The sequence below is a fragment of the Electrophorus electricus genome, chromosome 25, assembly GCF_041902795.1.
Source record: "Electrophorus electricus isolate QZ-2024a chromosome 25, ASM4190279v1, whole genome shotgun sequence".
NCBI lineage: Eukaryota > Metazoa > Chordata > Actinopteri > Gymnotiformes > Gymnotidae > Electrophorus > Electrophorus electricus.
Window position 1 is genome coordinate 11,962,697 of NC_137521.1, and position 17,120 is coordinate 11,979,816.

The following is a 17,120-nucleotide window of genomic DNA, read 5'->3' on the forward strand; positions in this document are numbered from 1 at the left end:
GCTGCAGTGACAGCTACTGTAATGTCCACTGTATGGTTTCAGTGACAATGACCCTATCCTTGTGTTACTGCTCTATCCTCGTGTTACTGCTCTATCCTCGTATTACTGCCCTATCCTTGTGTTACTGCTCTATCCTCGTGTTACTGCCCTATCCTCGTGTTACTGCCCTATCCTCGTGTTACTGCTCTATCCTCGTGTTACTGCCCTATCCTCGTGTTAGTGCTCTATCCTCGTGTTACTGCTCTATCCTCGTATTACTGCCCTATCCTCGTGTTACTGCTCTATCCTCGTGTTACTGCTCTATCCTCGTATTACTGCCCTATCCTTGTGTTACTGCTCTATCCTCGTGTTACAGCTCTATCCTCGTATTACTGCCCTATCCTCATGTTACTGCTCTATCCTCGTATTACTGCCCTATCCTTGTGTTACTGCTCTATCCTTGTGTTACTGCTCTATCCTCGTATTACTGCTCTATCCTCGTGTTAGTGCTCTATCCTCGTGTTACTGCCCTATCCTCGTGTTACTGCTCTATCCTCGTGTTACTGCCCTATCCTCGTGTTAGTGCTCTATCCTCGTGTTACTGCCCTATCCTCGTGTTACTGCCCTATCCTCGTGTTACTGCTCTATCCTCGTGTTACTGCCCTATCCTAGTTTATCTATTGGCCCATATGTCTAGTACCTCAAAGGGCCTAACATAACAAAGTTGCCAAAACACAGACCGTGATAGTGTTTTAAGCAAGTTTTTGCTTCGTATTTTATCACAATCTAAAATAAATAACAAATGAAACACAATCCAAGATGTCCGGGGTATACTTCAGGGTTTATGCCAACATAACACACAAAACTGCCTAAGATTCACCCAAAATAAAACTACCTTCCCTGAAAATAAAGGAAAACACAATGCTTCTGACCTACCTCCCTAATCAGGCATATCAACAAGAGACAAACAAGAACAAAAGCAAATGGCACCAACCCTTAATTCCAAAACAATAAAACAAATTCAAATATATACGTACACAATGATTCTGAAGGTAACCTGTGAATCCGATTCCCTGGTTATGAGGATCTAAGCAACCGCTATCAATACGCACTCAGCAGGTCCGCTTAGGAACCAATACAGATACGATATCTGCTGTTAACAGGAATATCCCAAAACCGGAATATCCCAAAACAATCAGATACTAGCTCACAAGGTCCTGTGTACAAAAAGCAGAGCTGATCTGTTACCTGAGTTGTTACTGTAATGACCACTGTAACTATTTCAGTGTCAGTCGCTGTAACGGCCTCTGTAACAGACACAGTGCCAATTGCTGTAATGAACTCTATAACAGCCGCATTGTCAGTCGCTGTAGCGTCCGCTGTAACAGCCTCTGTAACAGCCGCAATGTGTCACTGTAATGTCCTCAGTAACAGCTGCAGTCTCAGTTGCTGTAATGTCCTCTGTAACAATAGCAGTGTCAGTCACTGTAATGGTTGCGTCTCCCACAGGCGCTTCGTGTGGAATTTCTTCCGTCTGGAGAACGAGCACCTGAATAACTGCGGTGAGTTTCGGGCAGTACGTGACATCTCTGTGGCGCCTCTGAATGCGGATGACCAGACGCTGCTGGAGCAGATGATGGACCAGGAGGACGGAGTGCGTCACCGCCAGGGCAAAAAACAATGGAAGAGGAGCTACAGCCTGTCCCTGCGGCGCCCCCTACTGTCCACCCAGTACGAACACACACCATAATACACACTAAACCACACACTGCATTTGACACAAACAGGTACAAACACGTTTAGTTGTTACCACTCTATTTGGAATGTAGTAGGAGGCCCTGCCCTGATGTCAGGTAGTATGTGATAGACTCTACTGTATTTTGATTGATTACTGAATAATTGAATAATTGATTCCTGTACTCCTCTGCGTGTGCGTGGCAGGTCCAAGAAGGACACCAAGGTGCTGATTGAGGACACAGATGACGAAGCCTTCAGTTAAACCCAGAGAAGGCACCTCACCTCTGACCTCTGACCTCCACACACAACATCACAGAGCTGCCTCGGCCTCAACACACACACACACACATATATCTCCACAATGTGTACACATATATACATTCACCACAGTCTGAGAACAAAGTAGGAGTAATCAAGCACAATCAGCACTGAGAGAAAAAACATTAACAGTAAATACACACATTAATACACATCAGTACAAAACAAAACACTAACAGTAAATACACACATTAATAAATACACATCAATACCAAACACTAACAGTAAATACACACATTAATAAATACACATCAATACCAAACACTAACAGTAAATACACACACTAATACATGCCAGTACAAAACAGTAACAGTAAATACACACAGTAATACACAATAAAAAAACACTAACAGTATATACAAACACTAATATACATCATTACAAAACACTAACAGTAAACACACAGTAATACACATCAGTACAAAACACTAACAGTAAATACACACACTAATACACATCAATACAAAACACTAACAGTAAATACACACATTAACACTCATGTGAAACACCCACAACACAATTTTTATTAGGTTTTTTTTAATTAAAATGATTAGTTTTAATAGATTTTTTAAATTTAATTTGTCAATAGCAAGACTGTTTTATTTGTATATTGGTTTAATTTGTAATTTTTTTATTAACAGATACACATATGACTGTTTACAATCATAACAACCAAAATCTGCAGGGAGAAGCGTCATGCTATCAGAGTATCAAAAGACTAACAAACTCTGATAATGATAACACATGGAGCTGGACATCAGCACTGGACTAAGACCACAGCTCATCTGAGGGAACGGTCCCTAGCTTACAGCCTGTTGGTCTTTTCTATTCCTTTTGTGATTTCTTTGGTTTTAACGTAATCAGTGAACAAGCCTCTGAGTACTGAGCAGGAAAAGTGTGAAAAATAGCACCCCCTGCAGGTGGGATGGGAGCTCTGCATCACAGCTAATCAGCAGAGTGGCTTTTAGCGTCATTTCCGGTTCTACATTGTTTTGACTTAATAGATGTCATATTTTTGTCATGATTTAAGAGTGTGTTTATTGTTCTCAATTCCCAGAAGCATCTGGAGTGTCTAGTAAGGTCTTATTTCCAGAAGCATCTGGTGTTAAACATATGCTGTTTTGCTTTCTTGAAGAGCTGAACCTCCACTCTCCACTGTTGGTGGACATAATGCCTGTTCTGGTACAGCCAACCACAAGAGACAAAACACACGCGCTTTAGCATAGAACTGCAGCTAAGCTGAGAAATGCTGGATTATTTAGTTCCTGTTAAGTTTTAAAGTGTTGCTGTTATACTGAACAACTAAGGCACAAACCCTTTGGAGGACACTCTTTCCATCATCAGAACAGCAGTGATGTTTTCACTGTTTCTCTGAACTACTGTTCCTGTCTCTGAATGGTTAAAAACCAACCAATCAGAAGAGCAAATCCAGAACCCCACCTCCACACCCACCATGATCTAACCCCCGAGCCACCTGCAGACCATGTGACGACCTGCACTGCCCAAGCACATGCAGAATGCCTCTCGCCTTTTAACATTTGATAGATGATAGATTTCTTTCTTGGTGCAGTGGCCAACGCGTTATATCCCGCCATCAGACAAACAGAGGCCAAGACAGAGTAGGCGGTCTGGAATGTTGACAGGGCAGCTGTGTCTGCCCATGGTTCTGGAAGATGCACTTGTGAAAACTAAAACTAAAATTTCCTCTAGTGTCATTAAGGTGAGATGACAGGGATATTTTTGAGAGTCACTGCTTTCTGCGTGCGTGCGCGCACACACACACACACATACACACACACACACACACACACACACAAAAGTAAACTGCCACACTCTTCCACACTAGTTTGTCAGGTCTTCTCTCAGCTTTCTGTCAGAAAGCACCTGCTGTTTTAGACTGTAAGTGCTGCCATATTTATCACAGTTCTGTCGTAATGATTCGTTGTTTATCGTTTATCTGAGGATAACACATGCCATGACTTTGTGTAGCTTTGTGCTTTTTGCTTGATTTTGTTTGTTTTATTGTTTTTTTTTAATGAATTTTGTAAATGTTTGCAAGCACAATCTATTGGCTATAAATGTTGAGTTTGTAAATGGTGAGTGTGCAAATGTGTGTGTAAATGGTGAGCGTGTAAGTGGTGAACGTGTAAATGGTAAGCGTGTAAGTGGTGAGCGTGTAAATGGTGAGCATGTAAGTTCACATTCTTCAGTAGACCACTAAAGCCACTCTGCATTTTTTCTTCTCTTTCCTTTTTTTTTTTTTTTTTCTGAACATGCAGCAGTGGAAGGACAATATGTTGATACTGTCCTCACTGTGCAGTAACTAGTGTTCCTTTAATTAGTATCTGCTACCACAATGTGCACATGTCCAACTGCGTTGTGATACAACAGCACCTGCTGTCCCAGATCCAATGACCACATTCTCTCCCAAACTTCCCACATTAAATTCCCCTCTGCTTCATGCTAATGTAGCCACCAGAGGTTCTTTACTACCAGAACTAAACTGTTGTTTTGGTCCATTTTGGAGAAATAGAGGTCAGTGCCCACTACTGCCCCTAGATTTTCTGTCTCACATGAACACACACACACACACACACACACGCACGCACGCACGCACGCACTCACACGCACGCACGCACGCACGCACGCACACACACACACACACACACTCACACACACACACACACACTCACACCACACACACACACACACACACACACACACTCACACACACTCACACACACACACACACACACACACACACACACACACACACAGGGCTCTGAGCTCCACTTTGTTCCTTTGCCAGTCTTGCCTGCATGCTACTTTGATGTTTCACTGTAAATACTTTAATTTATTTTTCATCATGTGTATAGGAATGCTGCTTAATTTATTGTACTAATTATTTATGACTTGATAGTTTTTTTGTTTTATTTGTTTTGTTTTGGGGTATTTTTTGCTTTAAACAAGCAGTATTATGGTTAACGAGGGGCATTTTTTGATGGTTCACAATCCTGTCTTATGTGTAACTGTTGTCAAGCTGTGTATCAGAATAGGACAGTGCTCTTGTGACTGTGGAATGTGATTGATCTTCTCGTGGTGTTGCTTTTCGATCATTCAGGGCTCTACCTCTTCAGCCATCGTGGCCACGCGCCTCATCAGGATGGGGATTGGGTGCTGACGCACATGAGAATTAGAATTAGAGATATTCGCTCACCACGAGTGTCCAGTCTGAACCATGTTGGGTTCAGTGAGGAGGGGCGCCTTCTCACTGGAGGGTGATTTGTACATTCATTTTCTTACATCTTCAAATACCTAAATATTAATGGACCCTAGGCCCTGACATTGTGGGGTTTTTTCCATTGGGGGTTGTCGGTTTGTCTGCTTGCTAATGCCATGATGTTAAGTGCTTGATATCTCTGCATCTTTCCTATCTTTGATCTTGATGTTGTATCCTTTCTTAAATTAAAGACTGTGACAATGTATGTAGTTCATAGACAGAGATACTTTTAATAACTGAGGACTGAATTAGAAAACAGTAGGTAAAAGCTTAGCTTAGTTCTGTGTTTGACATAAAGAGATGAAGACTCAAAGTTCACTTTACAGAGTAGTTTTAAATGTTGAGTGCACCATGATGTACTATGATGATTGTACTGATGGTCTCATTTGTATTTCTGTACACACTTTGGTGATCGTGTCATAACTTGGTTTTATAAACCACGCTTATTTTTAAAACCTTAATTCTGTGTCAGCCTTTTTATTTAAAACCATGATTAAAACATTTGAATGAATATCATGTCGGTTGCCACTAACAATTATGTAAACACAATTACATATTATTAAATATGAATTTGTCTTAATATTTGCCCATTTAGGGTTCTGAATTTGAGATGCAAAATAAAGCAAGATATTTACATATCTTAAGTTTTATGCATAGATTCAAACAAACCTTTCATAGCATCCATGTATTACATTTGCATTGTCGGTATTTAAAAGAAGCCAGATTGGGATGCTCTCTCGTCATGTTTATTTACCCCCGTCCCTCATGTGTAGCCCGACATCCTCCTGATGAACAATGAAGCTCTAATATCAAAGAAGCGTTAATCCCAGTGAAGATCTAATCTCAATGAAGCCTTAATCCCAATTAAAATCTAATATCAATGAAGATCTAATACCAGTGAAGATTTAATCCCAATGAAGAGGTAATCTCAATGAAGCTCTAATCTTAATGAAGCTTTAATCCCACTGAAGATCTAATCTCAATGAATCTTTAATCTCAATGAAGATTTCATACCAATGAAGCTTTAATCTCAATGAAGATCTAATCTCAATGAAGATTTAATCCCAATTAAACTTTAATCCCAATGAATCCCGTTCATATTTGTAGCAGCCGCAGCACTCTACGCCCCTCCTCGCTGCGCGTGCGTACGCGCGTTTTCATTTTTCACGTGCCCTCCGCTTCCGGACGGCAGAACCGACTGCTCAGCTGCCGCCGAATTTAAAGAGACAGGCAATAGTTGTTAAAATCATATTCCGCAACTGTTCTAGTAAATCTTCGGGTTTTTTTCCTTTCTCGGAATACGCCTCGTTACTTATCCGGTCGATGCGCACGCTTGGACTTGATTCAGTTTGACCCCAGAGGGCCGTCGTGGTGCTACTTGCAAAGGTTTTTCTTTTTGTGGGCTGTTGGCAGTACCGCTAGCTGCTCTCTGCTAGCAGGACCACAAACGCGGGGAGGACGACTGGCTGTGCTGGCCGGCGGAGTGTTCTGCCTGCTCGAAGTGTTGTGCGCTTCCTTGGGGGGGGGAAATACGGAGGGAGTAAATCATTGAGTTGTGGCTTGGTAGCTGTTGGGATCAATGGCGAAGATTCAGGCGCACAGCACCACGAAGCAGATCAACCAAGTCCAAGACAAGGCCTACAGTGTTCAGAAACAGCAGCAGCACTTTCAGAAACTGAAGGTAAGACGCACTGCAACAGTGAGGGAGAAAGTGATGTTGTTCCCGTTAGCTTGTGTGATCTGAACAGAGACAACCATTTTGTGGTCGACACCGATTTACTAAAGTAACGTTGTAGCAACAATCCTTGATTCGGGTTGTGAGAGCACTACAAGAGTGTTACTAGTGCTACGAGACGATTACGGGCACTGCCAGAGTACTACCAGTACTATAGCACAACTATTAGAGTACTGCTAGCTGCTCGTGAAACACCTCACGCAGTGTCTTCACTAACTTCGTGTTTGTTGACTATATCTACCTTAACCTTAGCTAACCTACATTTATTTAATCAACGCAGCGACAGAGCTGTAACGTCGGTTTTCATCCAGCTGCACTCAACTTCGTCCTATAAAACAATAGTCTACCCTTTTACATTGGTCAGTAACGCGATTGACTAGATAGCCGGTGGACCTGGAGTTGGACAGGTGACTCGTGTTTTCTTCGGATGATTTAACGTAAAGTGTGGACATGTAACGGTGTCTTTGTTAGCCAGTACTGTCCTGCAGGACAGCCCACAGCAAGCCTAACCTAGCCTAGCCTATAGTCAGCGGTCCAACGAGCCACGTCTTTGGTGTTCCCTGTAACTGAGCGCCGTTTTAATATTTCTGTCAAACGTTTCACTCTCACTGTCGAGCGTTTTAATATTACCATCAGACGTCCAGAGCCTTACGGTTAACGGTCATCTGGCGAGGCTAACGGTCGTTGAGCTAAGCTAACTATTCGGCGCTGTGGTGAAATGATGGAGAATTTCGGCTCCTTTTGCACACACGTCTCCATTTTTGCCACTCCGGCTAACGTTAGCATAATAAACAGTGTTTAGTGATCCAAGTGAAATGAAAAGGGCTGTTGTGAACTACATGTGTGAACGGTAAATAAGTTGTTTGTAATGTACTTTGGTCTGCGATAAATGTGTGGTGGTGGTGTTTTTAGGCTAGCTAGCTGTTTTCATGGCTTCTGTTGAGTTTGTTAGCGGTTTCTTTTTCGGACGTAAGCTAGGTTAAGATGGCTAGCCTGGGCAGTTTTCATTCGTCTCCTGACATTGCACTTGTGTTTGCAACGCTAGAAATTTTAAAATGGGTTTTGCTAGAGATAACGGTATGCAAACCAGGTTGTTGAGAGTATCTCATATTTTACCCTGTGATCTTAATCGGTTTTCTCTTGTGTACAATAAGTACCTTCGTGTGCGTTCCTTACTTTTAGCATTTCTCGCAGTTTACTGTAGCTAAAATGCTGCTTTTATGTCAGTAGTACACGAACTGCAGTCTACTGCTTAAGTTGTGTTAATAGCCTCCTCCTTTACAGTTCATGTGCCCATAACATTTTCAGAATGTACCACAAATTTAACTTGACTCTCAAAATCAATGCCTACATTTAGAGACGTGGATCTTTCCAGGGCTTTCTGTTATAATAGACGTGATGGCTCTTTTTCAGATAGGAGAACTGCTTGCAAAAAAACTTAACCACGCTTTCCTTGTCGCAGGTAGAAGATGCCTTATCATATCTGGATCAAGTTAAAATACGCTTCGCAAATGATCCCGGAATATACAATAAATTTCTTGACATAATGAAAGAATTTAAGTCTCAAAGGTTTGTTTACCAATTCACAATAATTACCTGTTTATTGTTTAAAAGACAAAGTTTTAGGCTGACTGTTAATCACTTTCTTTGTTTCCCACAGTATTGACACACCAGGCGTAATAAACCGCGTGTCCCAGTTATTCCATGGACATCCAGACCTTGTTTTGGGGTTTAACGCCTTTTTGCCACCAGGCTATCGAATTGAAATTCCCAAGAATGGGATGGCATTTCTTCAGTCCTCCTTCACTGCCCAGGTATAGTCTCCTTCACCTCACTGTTGAGTAAAACATGTTTGGGCCATGGTCTAACGTCCAACTGTATTGGTTGAACAGGTAGGAGGCCTGGTGTTTTTGCTTCTGATCAGCAGCTGGGTGGGTGTGATGCAGTGGTAGCTCATTGGTTAAGGTACTTGACTTGTAATCAGAAGGTTGCTGGTTCAAGCCCCACCACTGCTAAGTGAACGCTGTTGAACCCCTGAGCAAGACCCTTAACCCTCGATTACTCAAGTTGTGGTCATTCAGAATTATAAGTCGCTTTGGACTCATCTAAATGCCATAAATGTGTGTCGGTGTGTGCAGGTGTCACCAGGAAAAGGCAAGAACAGCGTGAGTTCTGTAGCCAGCCAGTCTTCATCCTCGGCAGTGGCGGAGCTGAGCTCGGCTCAGAGCGAACCTGTCGCGTCACCTCAAAGTGTCTCCTCCTCAGGACCACCAGAACCTACCAGCAGGCTGGCCCTGCCCCTGCCCAGCCAATCACAGGCTGCCACATCATCTGTGTCTCCACCCTCAGAACCTAGCCCTGTGGAGTTTGACAGTGCCATCAGTTATGTGAACAAGATCAAAAGCCGTTTTCTGGACCACCCTGAGATCTACAGGTCTTTCCTGGAGATACTGCACACATATCAGGTAAGATAAGAGCTGAATGAGGATTTGGTCCTATGATTCACAGAGATCTGACAGACGCTCATAACCACGAGCGTGGCTATAATGGCTATAAAAGGCTAATGACCGCAGTACTGTACTACTGTAAAGGGCCAACGACCACAGTACTGTACTACTAAAAGGCACAATAGTTAATTTATGCAATAGTTTAATTAATGTACAATAGTTAATTTAAAGTTTAGAGATTCCTTTTATAGTAGTGGGTTGTGCAATATGAATGTTGTCATCAGATCAACTGTAGCTGTGTGTTGTGCGGTATTGTGTGTCCCTAGATCGACTGTAGTCTGTGGTCCCTAAAGTTACTTCTGGTTGTGGGACACTGGCATTGTGTGCTTGTGGTATGATTGTGTGTTGTGTATCTGTTATGGATGTAGTTGTGTGGTGTTGTGTAATGTGTGTTTGGTGTGTGTGTGCGCTACAGAAGGAGCAGCTTGACCTGAAGGAGAACAGGAGTCGCAGTAGTGCGGGCATGACTGAAGACGAGGTTTTCTCCAAAGTGGCCAGTCTGTTCAGAGGCCAGGAGGATCTGCTTGCTGAGTTTGGACAATTCCTGCCTGATGCCAAGCGATCTCTGGTCAGAACACAACCCCTTCTCACAGATGTGTGGGTCTCCACTAGGGGGAGCCCTAAAATGTTCTCTGCCAAGCATTTCAATATATACTCTATATATAATCAGTGTATTTTTAGGGTTTAATTGTGTGCACGCAATCTTTTAAAAGGAAAGCTCACAGCTCTGTTCTGCATTTGAATGGCAGTTCACCGGAGGCTCACTGACTGGAAAGGAGCATGTTAAAAAGATGGAGGAGGAGGAGCTAAGCAAACAGAGCAAAAAGAGGCCCCGCCCTGTCCTCCTGCCTCACATGACCCCGCTGCTCAAGGTCTGGCCACACCCCTTTCCTCCAGTACTTTGTAATTAACATTTGTGTACGATGCTATTCATACGGTCTTTAGGAGGATGTGATTGGTCCAGTGGGGTTATGCTGAGGTTAAAGTGCACATTAGCTGATCTGTAGCACAGGCCTCCAGACTTTGAGAGACACAACTAACCTTTTTGTGTTGGATATTTTAAAGTGTTTTTACTTTATCATCACAGAAGAAAATGAAGTTTTCGTGCTCCAAAGACCAGTCGTTTGCTGCCGTTGGGAAACATGGAGTTCTTCGTGAGTTCACTTTCTTTGACAAGGTGAGTGAGTTCCAGTAGGTCTGCTCCTGTTCAGTGGTCTTAGCCACAGGTTCTTGGTGACTCCTCCTTTTCTGAGGTTTGTTTTCTCGCTCTCATGCGTGCAGGTTCGTCGTCTCTTTAAGAGCCAGGAGGTGTATGAAAACTTTCTCCGGTGCATTGCCCTCTTTAACCAGGAGGTGGTGTCAGGAGCAGAGCTCCTACAGCTGGTCACTCCATTCCTAGGGTAAATGTCTTTTTTTTTTTTTTTTTTTTTTTTTCTCTTATGAAGCTTCACTTTTCTCGCATGTCCTTTCACTTTGATATGAATGTGTCTGTGCTGTTTTGCGCCATAGGAAGTTTCCGGAACTCTACACCCAGTTTAAGTCCTTTCTTGGGGAGAAGGAGCTCTCCCACTCTGTGTCGGGCCTCTCTGACCGCTACATGGAGGCGGGGGGCAGGGAGGTGGACTATGCCTCGTGTAAAAGGCTGGGCTCCAGCTACAGAGCCCTACCCAAGACCTACCAGCAGCCCAAATGCAGTGGACGCACTGCCCTCTGCAAAGAGGTAACGGCACAGTGCACAGCGAGCGGAAAAGGCTTCCTGCTGCCAGTTACACTCAGAATGAATGTGAAACCACCTGATATTTAAAACACGGATTTGTTTGTTTATTTACATTTATGTTCCATTTAACATTAGCGTGTACAGTTCTCAAAACCCAGTCATGTTCCTCCATGAGACTTTTTGTTTACATACAGTAAACTTGGTAGATAGATGCATTTAATACTCTTGACATGTTAACACATTTGTCAACAAGTTCTCTGAAGTACAGATAGCCTATAATGTCCTCTCCGTTCTCTCTGAAGGACATGGAGCGTATAATGTCCTCTCTGTGACACCCAGGAATGGGTCTTGGTTCATTTTTTTTCTTTTTCTGAACACAAAACGTAACGCTTTTCTGTAGCCATTTTTTGTCAATAACTTCCCTCCCTTCTCCAAAGACCTACAAATTTGTGTGGGAACGTAAACAATGATTGATTGGTGTCAAACGTGAAGTGTTGCCAGTCTGCCAACCAAGACACAGTGAGAACCTATGGCACCATGATTATTGTGTATTGTGATCCTGGTCAGGTCATGGGTTCAATCCGGGGGGGGGGGGGGGGGCATATATTCTGTAAATGGAAATGTCGAGGATGTTCTCTCAGTGAAGTTCTGTCTTTCTGTCTCTCTTCCTGGGGGACATTCTCTCAGTGAAGTTCTGTCTTTCTGCCGCTCCTCCTGTAGGTACTGAATGACACCTGGGTGTCATTTCCATCCTGGTCAGAAGATTCCACCTTTGTGAGCTCCAAGAAAACACCTTACGAGGAACAGCTCCACCGCTGTGAGGATGAGAGGTTTGAGGTGAGGGCAGAAGAGGGTTTGAGGTGAGGGGTTTGAGGTAATTGCTGTTTGGTGTGTAATTTAGAATTTTTCTACATTCCATCATTGTAGTTGGATGTTGTATTGGAGACCAACTTGGCAACCATCAGAGTTTTGGAGAGCGTTCAGAAAAAGCTCTCACGCCTTTCACCAGAGGACCAAGACCGCTTCCGATTGGATGACTGCCTCGGTGGCACCTCTGAGGTCATCCAGCGACGTGCTGTGTATCGTATCTATGGTGACAAAGCTCCTGAGATTATTGAGGGGCTAAAGAGAAACCCTGCTACTGCAGTTCCGGTTGTACTGAAGAGGTCAATGAAGCCCCTCTTTCTCTCTACTCACTTATTCACTTACACACTTTATAAAATAAATTTGTAATTAGGGTATGCTTTAGAGATAGTTATAGCTTGCTTGGTGCTGAGTGATGATTTTGAGGGTGTGTGTGTGTGTGTGTGTGTGTGTGTGTGTCAGGTTGAAGGCGAAAGAGGAGGAGTGGCGAGAAGCACAGCAGGGTTTTAATAAGATCTGGCGTGAGCAATATGAGAAGGCTTACCTCAAGTCCCTCGACCACCAAGGAGTTAATTTCAAACAGAATGACATGAAGGCCCTGCGCTCCAAGAGTCTCCTCAACGAGATCGAGAGCATCTATGACGAGGTAAATGGGCCGAGAGCTGCCTGCACTCGTTAGAGGAACCACACCGCTCTGCTGAACTTGTAGTTAGGGCGAATCTCTTTCAAGACTGTGTGTGTGTGTGTGTGTGTGTGTGTGTGTGTGTGTGTGTAGCGCCAGGAGCAGAGTACGGAGGAAGGAGGAGTCGGACAGCAGGGCCGTGAGGGGGGCGGAGCCATCAGTGAGCCCCACCTGGTCTTCACCTATGAGGACAAACAGATCCTGGAGGACGCAGCCTCCCTCATCATCTACCATGTGAAACGCCAGCCCACCATCCACAAAGAGGACAAGGACCACATCAAACGCCTCGTCCAGCACTTCGTTCCTGACCTCTTCTTCTCCCGCCGGGGGGAGCTGAGCGAGACGGAGGAGTGGACAGACGAGGAGGCCGACATGGAGGAGGGGGGCGGCACGGCAGGTGGGACAGTGGAGCCGGCCTCAGCAGTGGGGAGCCTGGGAACGGCAGGGGCGGCAGGTGGCCAGCTGAACGGAGAGGTCAGGAGGAGGCGCTGCGCGTCCCCGCCCGGCATGGAGGCCCCCACCGCTCCGCCCACGCAGAAGGAGCAGGAGCCGCCGGGCGGGGCCGAGCTCCAGACCCACGTGGACGGCGTCTACAACCTGTTCTTTGTGAACAACAACTGGTACTTCTTTCTGCGGCTGCACCAGACTCTGTGTGCGCGGCTGCTGCGCGTCTATCGGCAGGCCGAACGGCAGCTACTGGAGCACCGCGCAGAGCGCAACGCTGAGCGCCACCTGGTGGCTGAGGGCCGCAGAGACAAGGCCACGGACCTGGCAATGGAGTTACGACTTAAACAGCCCAGTAAGAGCAAACACGCACGTGCGCGCGCGCACACACACACACACCCCTGTCCACACACGCAGGCTCTCAAACAAACAAACTCAAATTTACCGCGAAGAATTAATAAAGTATTCAATGAATATGTCCTCACTCACATTTAGTGTTCTGAAACTGTGTATAGGTGAGGTGGAGTTGGAAGAATACTACCCAGCGTTTCTGGACATGGTCCGCAGTCTCCTGGACGGGAATCTGGAGTCTACCCAGTTTGAGGATACCCTGCGTGAGATGTTCACCATCCACGCCTACATTGGCTTCACCATCGACAAGCTCATTCAGAACATCGTACGGCAGGTGGGGGTGGTGTCGCGCGTGTCTGAGCGATTGCGGTTGAGCACTCCCTGAGGCCAGGCTGACCGCTGAGCTTCAGGATTGTTCTCTCAGTTCTGCTTCACACGGCGAGCATGCCCGTGCGGGTCCTTCACCTCCACGTAGACCTGCAAGTCTGAGTGTACAGGCCTCTCACTTCAGTGTTACTCCTCAGGGCAAATGGGGTTTAGTGCTTGTCTGAAATTGCTGCGCATGTGTGTGCAGCTGCAGCACCTGGTCAGTGATGAGGTGTGTCTACAAGTGGTGGAGCTGTACACGGCGGAGCAGAAGCGCGGGGCGGCGGGTGGGAACCTGTCCTCCCAGTGTGTGCGTGCGGCCTGGGAGACCAGCTACCAGTGGAAGGCGGAGCGGATCATGACCGAGGAGAACTGCTTCAAGGTGCGCAAGCGTTTGCCCACCTCCGTCACACGCCACGCCCCATCACTGCCTCTCTGAACCTTCCAATGTTCACACACCCTCCACAGACTAGTACATGTGTCTCGTTATTTGTGTGTTTGGAAATTTAAATAAATTCTGTTGAGATGCTTCTGGCGCTCTTGACCACATTCCATAACGGCTTGATTTCAGAGCGTCTGTGACCCAGATTTGACTATTTAACCAAGAAAACCAACCCACAACACATGGTTTCCTAAACAGCGTCTAGAATCTACATCACCACAGATGTTTCCTGTTTCACCTGGTCAGCGCGGGGAAGGGTCACCATGCCTTCTGCCCAGATAAACGCCCGTTACTGCGGGCAGCTCGGAGGAACATGTGCTATGCGCTCTCTCATTTGCTGTCCTTACCATTTCTGTTTTAAACTGAATTTCAATTTAAATCTTCTGAAGTTAATCTAATGATACTAAGTTTTCACACTTCTGCTCTAAACTAGTATTTTAGACAGTTTCACACACTGCAGAGAGCAAGGAACACCAGGTGCCCTGCCAGACCCTGAGCACACAACGCCCCCACCATTTGAGGGAAATGAATGCTAAAGATGTTAAGTGTGTGTGTGTGTGTGTGTGTTGGTTACAGGTCATGTTTATCCAGAATAAAGGCCAGGTCACTCTGACCATCGAGCTGCTAGACACCGAGGAAGCCCAGGCAGATGAACCACTGGATGTGCAGGTTGTGTGTGTGTGTGTGTGTACTGTAACATCAAAGCATCTCCAGTCAGACCAGAGCACTTCATGTCAGGATTCCACTAAATCCAGACAAGCTTTAGTGAAGTGCAGAAATTATTACCCTGACTTAGCAGATGTGTGAAGTGTGTGTGTGTGTGTGTGTGTGTGTGTGTCCAGTGCCTGTCTAACTACATGGAGCAGTTTGTTGGGACTGAGGCATCCTCGTGTACACAGGCTGATGGCTATTACTTCAAACCTGTGTTCCTACCCAGGTGAGACACACTCGTTCACACACATGCGTGCACACAGGAACACCAGAGAGGTGTTGACAGATTCATTAGTTTGTGGTTGCATTTACATTTAAAGAGAATTCATGCCTACGTGTGAGCAGTTGAGTTGTAGAGTGTGTGTGTGTGTGCGCGCATGCGTGTGTGTAGGAACCTGAGACATTTCCGGCGGTGGCAGTTGAGGCAGGTGGAGGCTCTGCGCTGCCGTAGAGAGTGGCGTGGTCAGCTGGGTGTGGAAAGTGCCGGAAGCCTCGACTGCCGTTTCAAACTCAACACCCACAAAATGGTGTTTGTGATGAACTCTGAGGACTACATGTACCGACGGGGTGCTCTGCTAAAGGCACGCAAGGTAAAACAACCCCCCGCCCCCCGTAAGTGAACCTGCTTGTGACGCACTTTACAACAGTGTGTGGTGTAGGACTGGGAAAGATCCCTCATCTCCATTCTCGTGTGTGTGTGTGTGTGTGTGTGTGTGTGTGTGTGTGTGTAGTCCCAGTTGCGGGTTGCGAGGTTACAGCATAAGCGCTTTGCGGAGTTCCACGGCTCCTGGCAGGCGCAGCACGTCTCTGCGGCGGCAGAGCGCTCCGTGCAGGCCTGGCTCCTCGGAGACGACCATGACGACATGCTGCCTTGCAAAACCACCTGTCTGTCCACACAGGTCAAAGGTCAACCTGTCAACCGCTACCAGGTGCACTACAGCAGCAAGGTTCCAGCTTCGCCGTAACCCCGCCCTTCTGAACTCGGCCCGCCCCCTGAACATTCTGTCGCACTTTCTCCCTTTCTTTCGCCGCACTCATCTGTCTGTCCCCACCCCCTGCCCCCACCCCCCGTGTGAGACAGTCAGCACAGAAGAATACAGCAGCGGTGTGGAGAGGACATGACGACGGAAACAGCGCCGCCGTTCCTGCTGAGGGCTACGACCATGCAATCAGAGCAAAACGAGAATGTTGAACTTTTTAAATCAACGACCAGTGTAGTTTTTAGCATATGAAACCAGAAGGTCCTTTTGTGAGTGTGAGAGTGTGAGGAATGGATCATGTGTGTCTTAGGAACTGTGGGATTTCCTTGGGCATGTGTACAGCGTTTGCAGAGACCGTATGTAGTCTGTACTTCCTTACGATTGATTGATGTGACATTGATTGAGAATTATGTTGGTGTTTGCTGGCAGCCGATTCCTAATGTCAAGACTTCAGTCGCTTCTTGTTTGTTTGTTTGTTTGTTTGTTTGTTTGTTTTTCTTCTGGAGTGCCAGAGGCAGCTTTGCACACTTGCCAGACTGAGTCGTTTTGTTAGTTTTTGTTAAATGTCTGAATCATGTATCATATCGATGATTTCGCCAAATCTTTGCTTATGTTTGGTGTAATTTTTACATATTAAAACAGAGAATGATGAAATATCAGTGTTTTGAAAAGAATGTATAACATTTATCCTGTATCAGTTACATTAAAATAAACAGCCTAGTTGTGCAGTTATAGCCTGTCAGTAGGTGGGGCCTTTATTCTCCCCACTACTTTTTCTCCAGCTCGTTCTCATCTTTGCTGACCCATGGTACCACGGTGCTGATCCTGTCACAGCTGGCAATGGTGCGTTAATCTGTCCAGATTAGCCCACCCTTACTTGCCGTCAATGACCACATGACTTGGTTTGAACGACACTGATATCTATGTGCACAAACCTTTTGTCCTACAGCCGTTTTAGGGTTGATAAGAACATGAGCTACAGTCTAATACCTGGAGATGCTTTGGAA

At 45.5% G+C, this 17,120-nt stretch overlaps 2 protein-coding genes across 3 annotated transcripts in view; both read left to right on the forward strand.

Annotated features, from left to right (window-relative positions):
- The window catches only part of xpr1a (xenotropic and polytropic retrovirus receptor 1a), an 82,207-nt gene extending 76,432 nt beyond the window's left edge, over positions 1–5,775 (forward strand). The window contains exons 14-15 of the mRNA XM_035522193.2: positions 1,489–1,710; positions 1,921–5,775. Coding sequence (XP_035378086.1) covers positions 1,489–1,710; positions 1,921–1,978 — 280 coding nt within the window. The 3' untranslated portion in view covers positions 1,979–5,775. The remainder of the gene's footprint in view (positions 1–1,488; positions 1,711–1,920) is intronic.
- A 729-nt stretch (positions 5,776–6,504) lies between these two features.
- Positions 6,505–16,845, forward strand: sin3b (SIN3 transcription regulator family member B). Of its 2 annotated transcripts, none has more exons than XM_027025865.3 (19): positions 6,505–6,995; positions 8,512–8,618; positions 8,710–8,863; positions 9,188–9,514; positions 9,972–10,124; positions 10,306–10,428; positions 10,644–10,733; positions 10,838–10,956; positions 11,066–11,276; positions 11,994–12,110; positions 12,201–12,439; positions 12,600–12,783; positions 12,913–13,618; positions 13,779–13,948; positions 14,189–14,362; positions 14,999–15,091; positions 15,265–15,359; positions 15,525–15,723; positions 15,865–16,845. In XM_027025865.3, exons 1-19 carry the CDS (start codon positions 6,894–6,896, stop codon positions 16,096–16,098), a joined length of 3,597 nt encoding a protein of 1,198 aa, XP_026881666.2. In that variant the 5' UTR covers positions 6,505–6,893; the 3' UTR covers positions 16,099–16,845. The 2 variants fall into 2 exon arrangements, with proteins under 2 accessions (XP_026881666.2, XP_026881667.2); XM_027025866.3 differs by lacking the exon at positions 6,505–6,995 and adding an exon at positions 7,640–7,899.
- Positions 16,846–17,120: the final 275 nt, after the last annotated feature.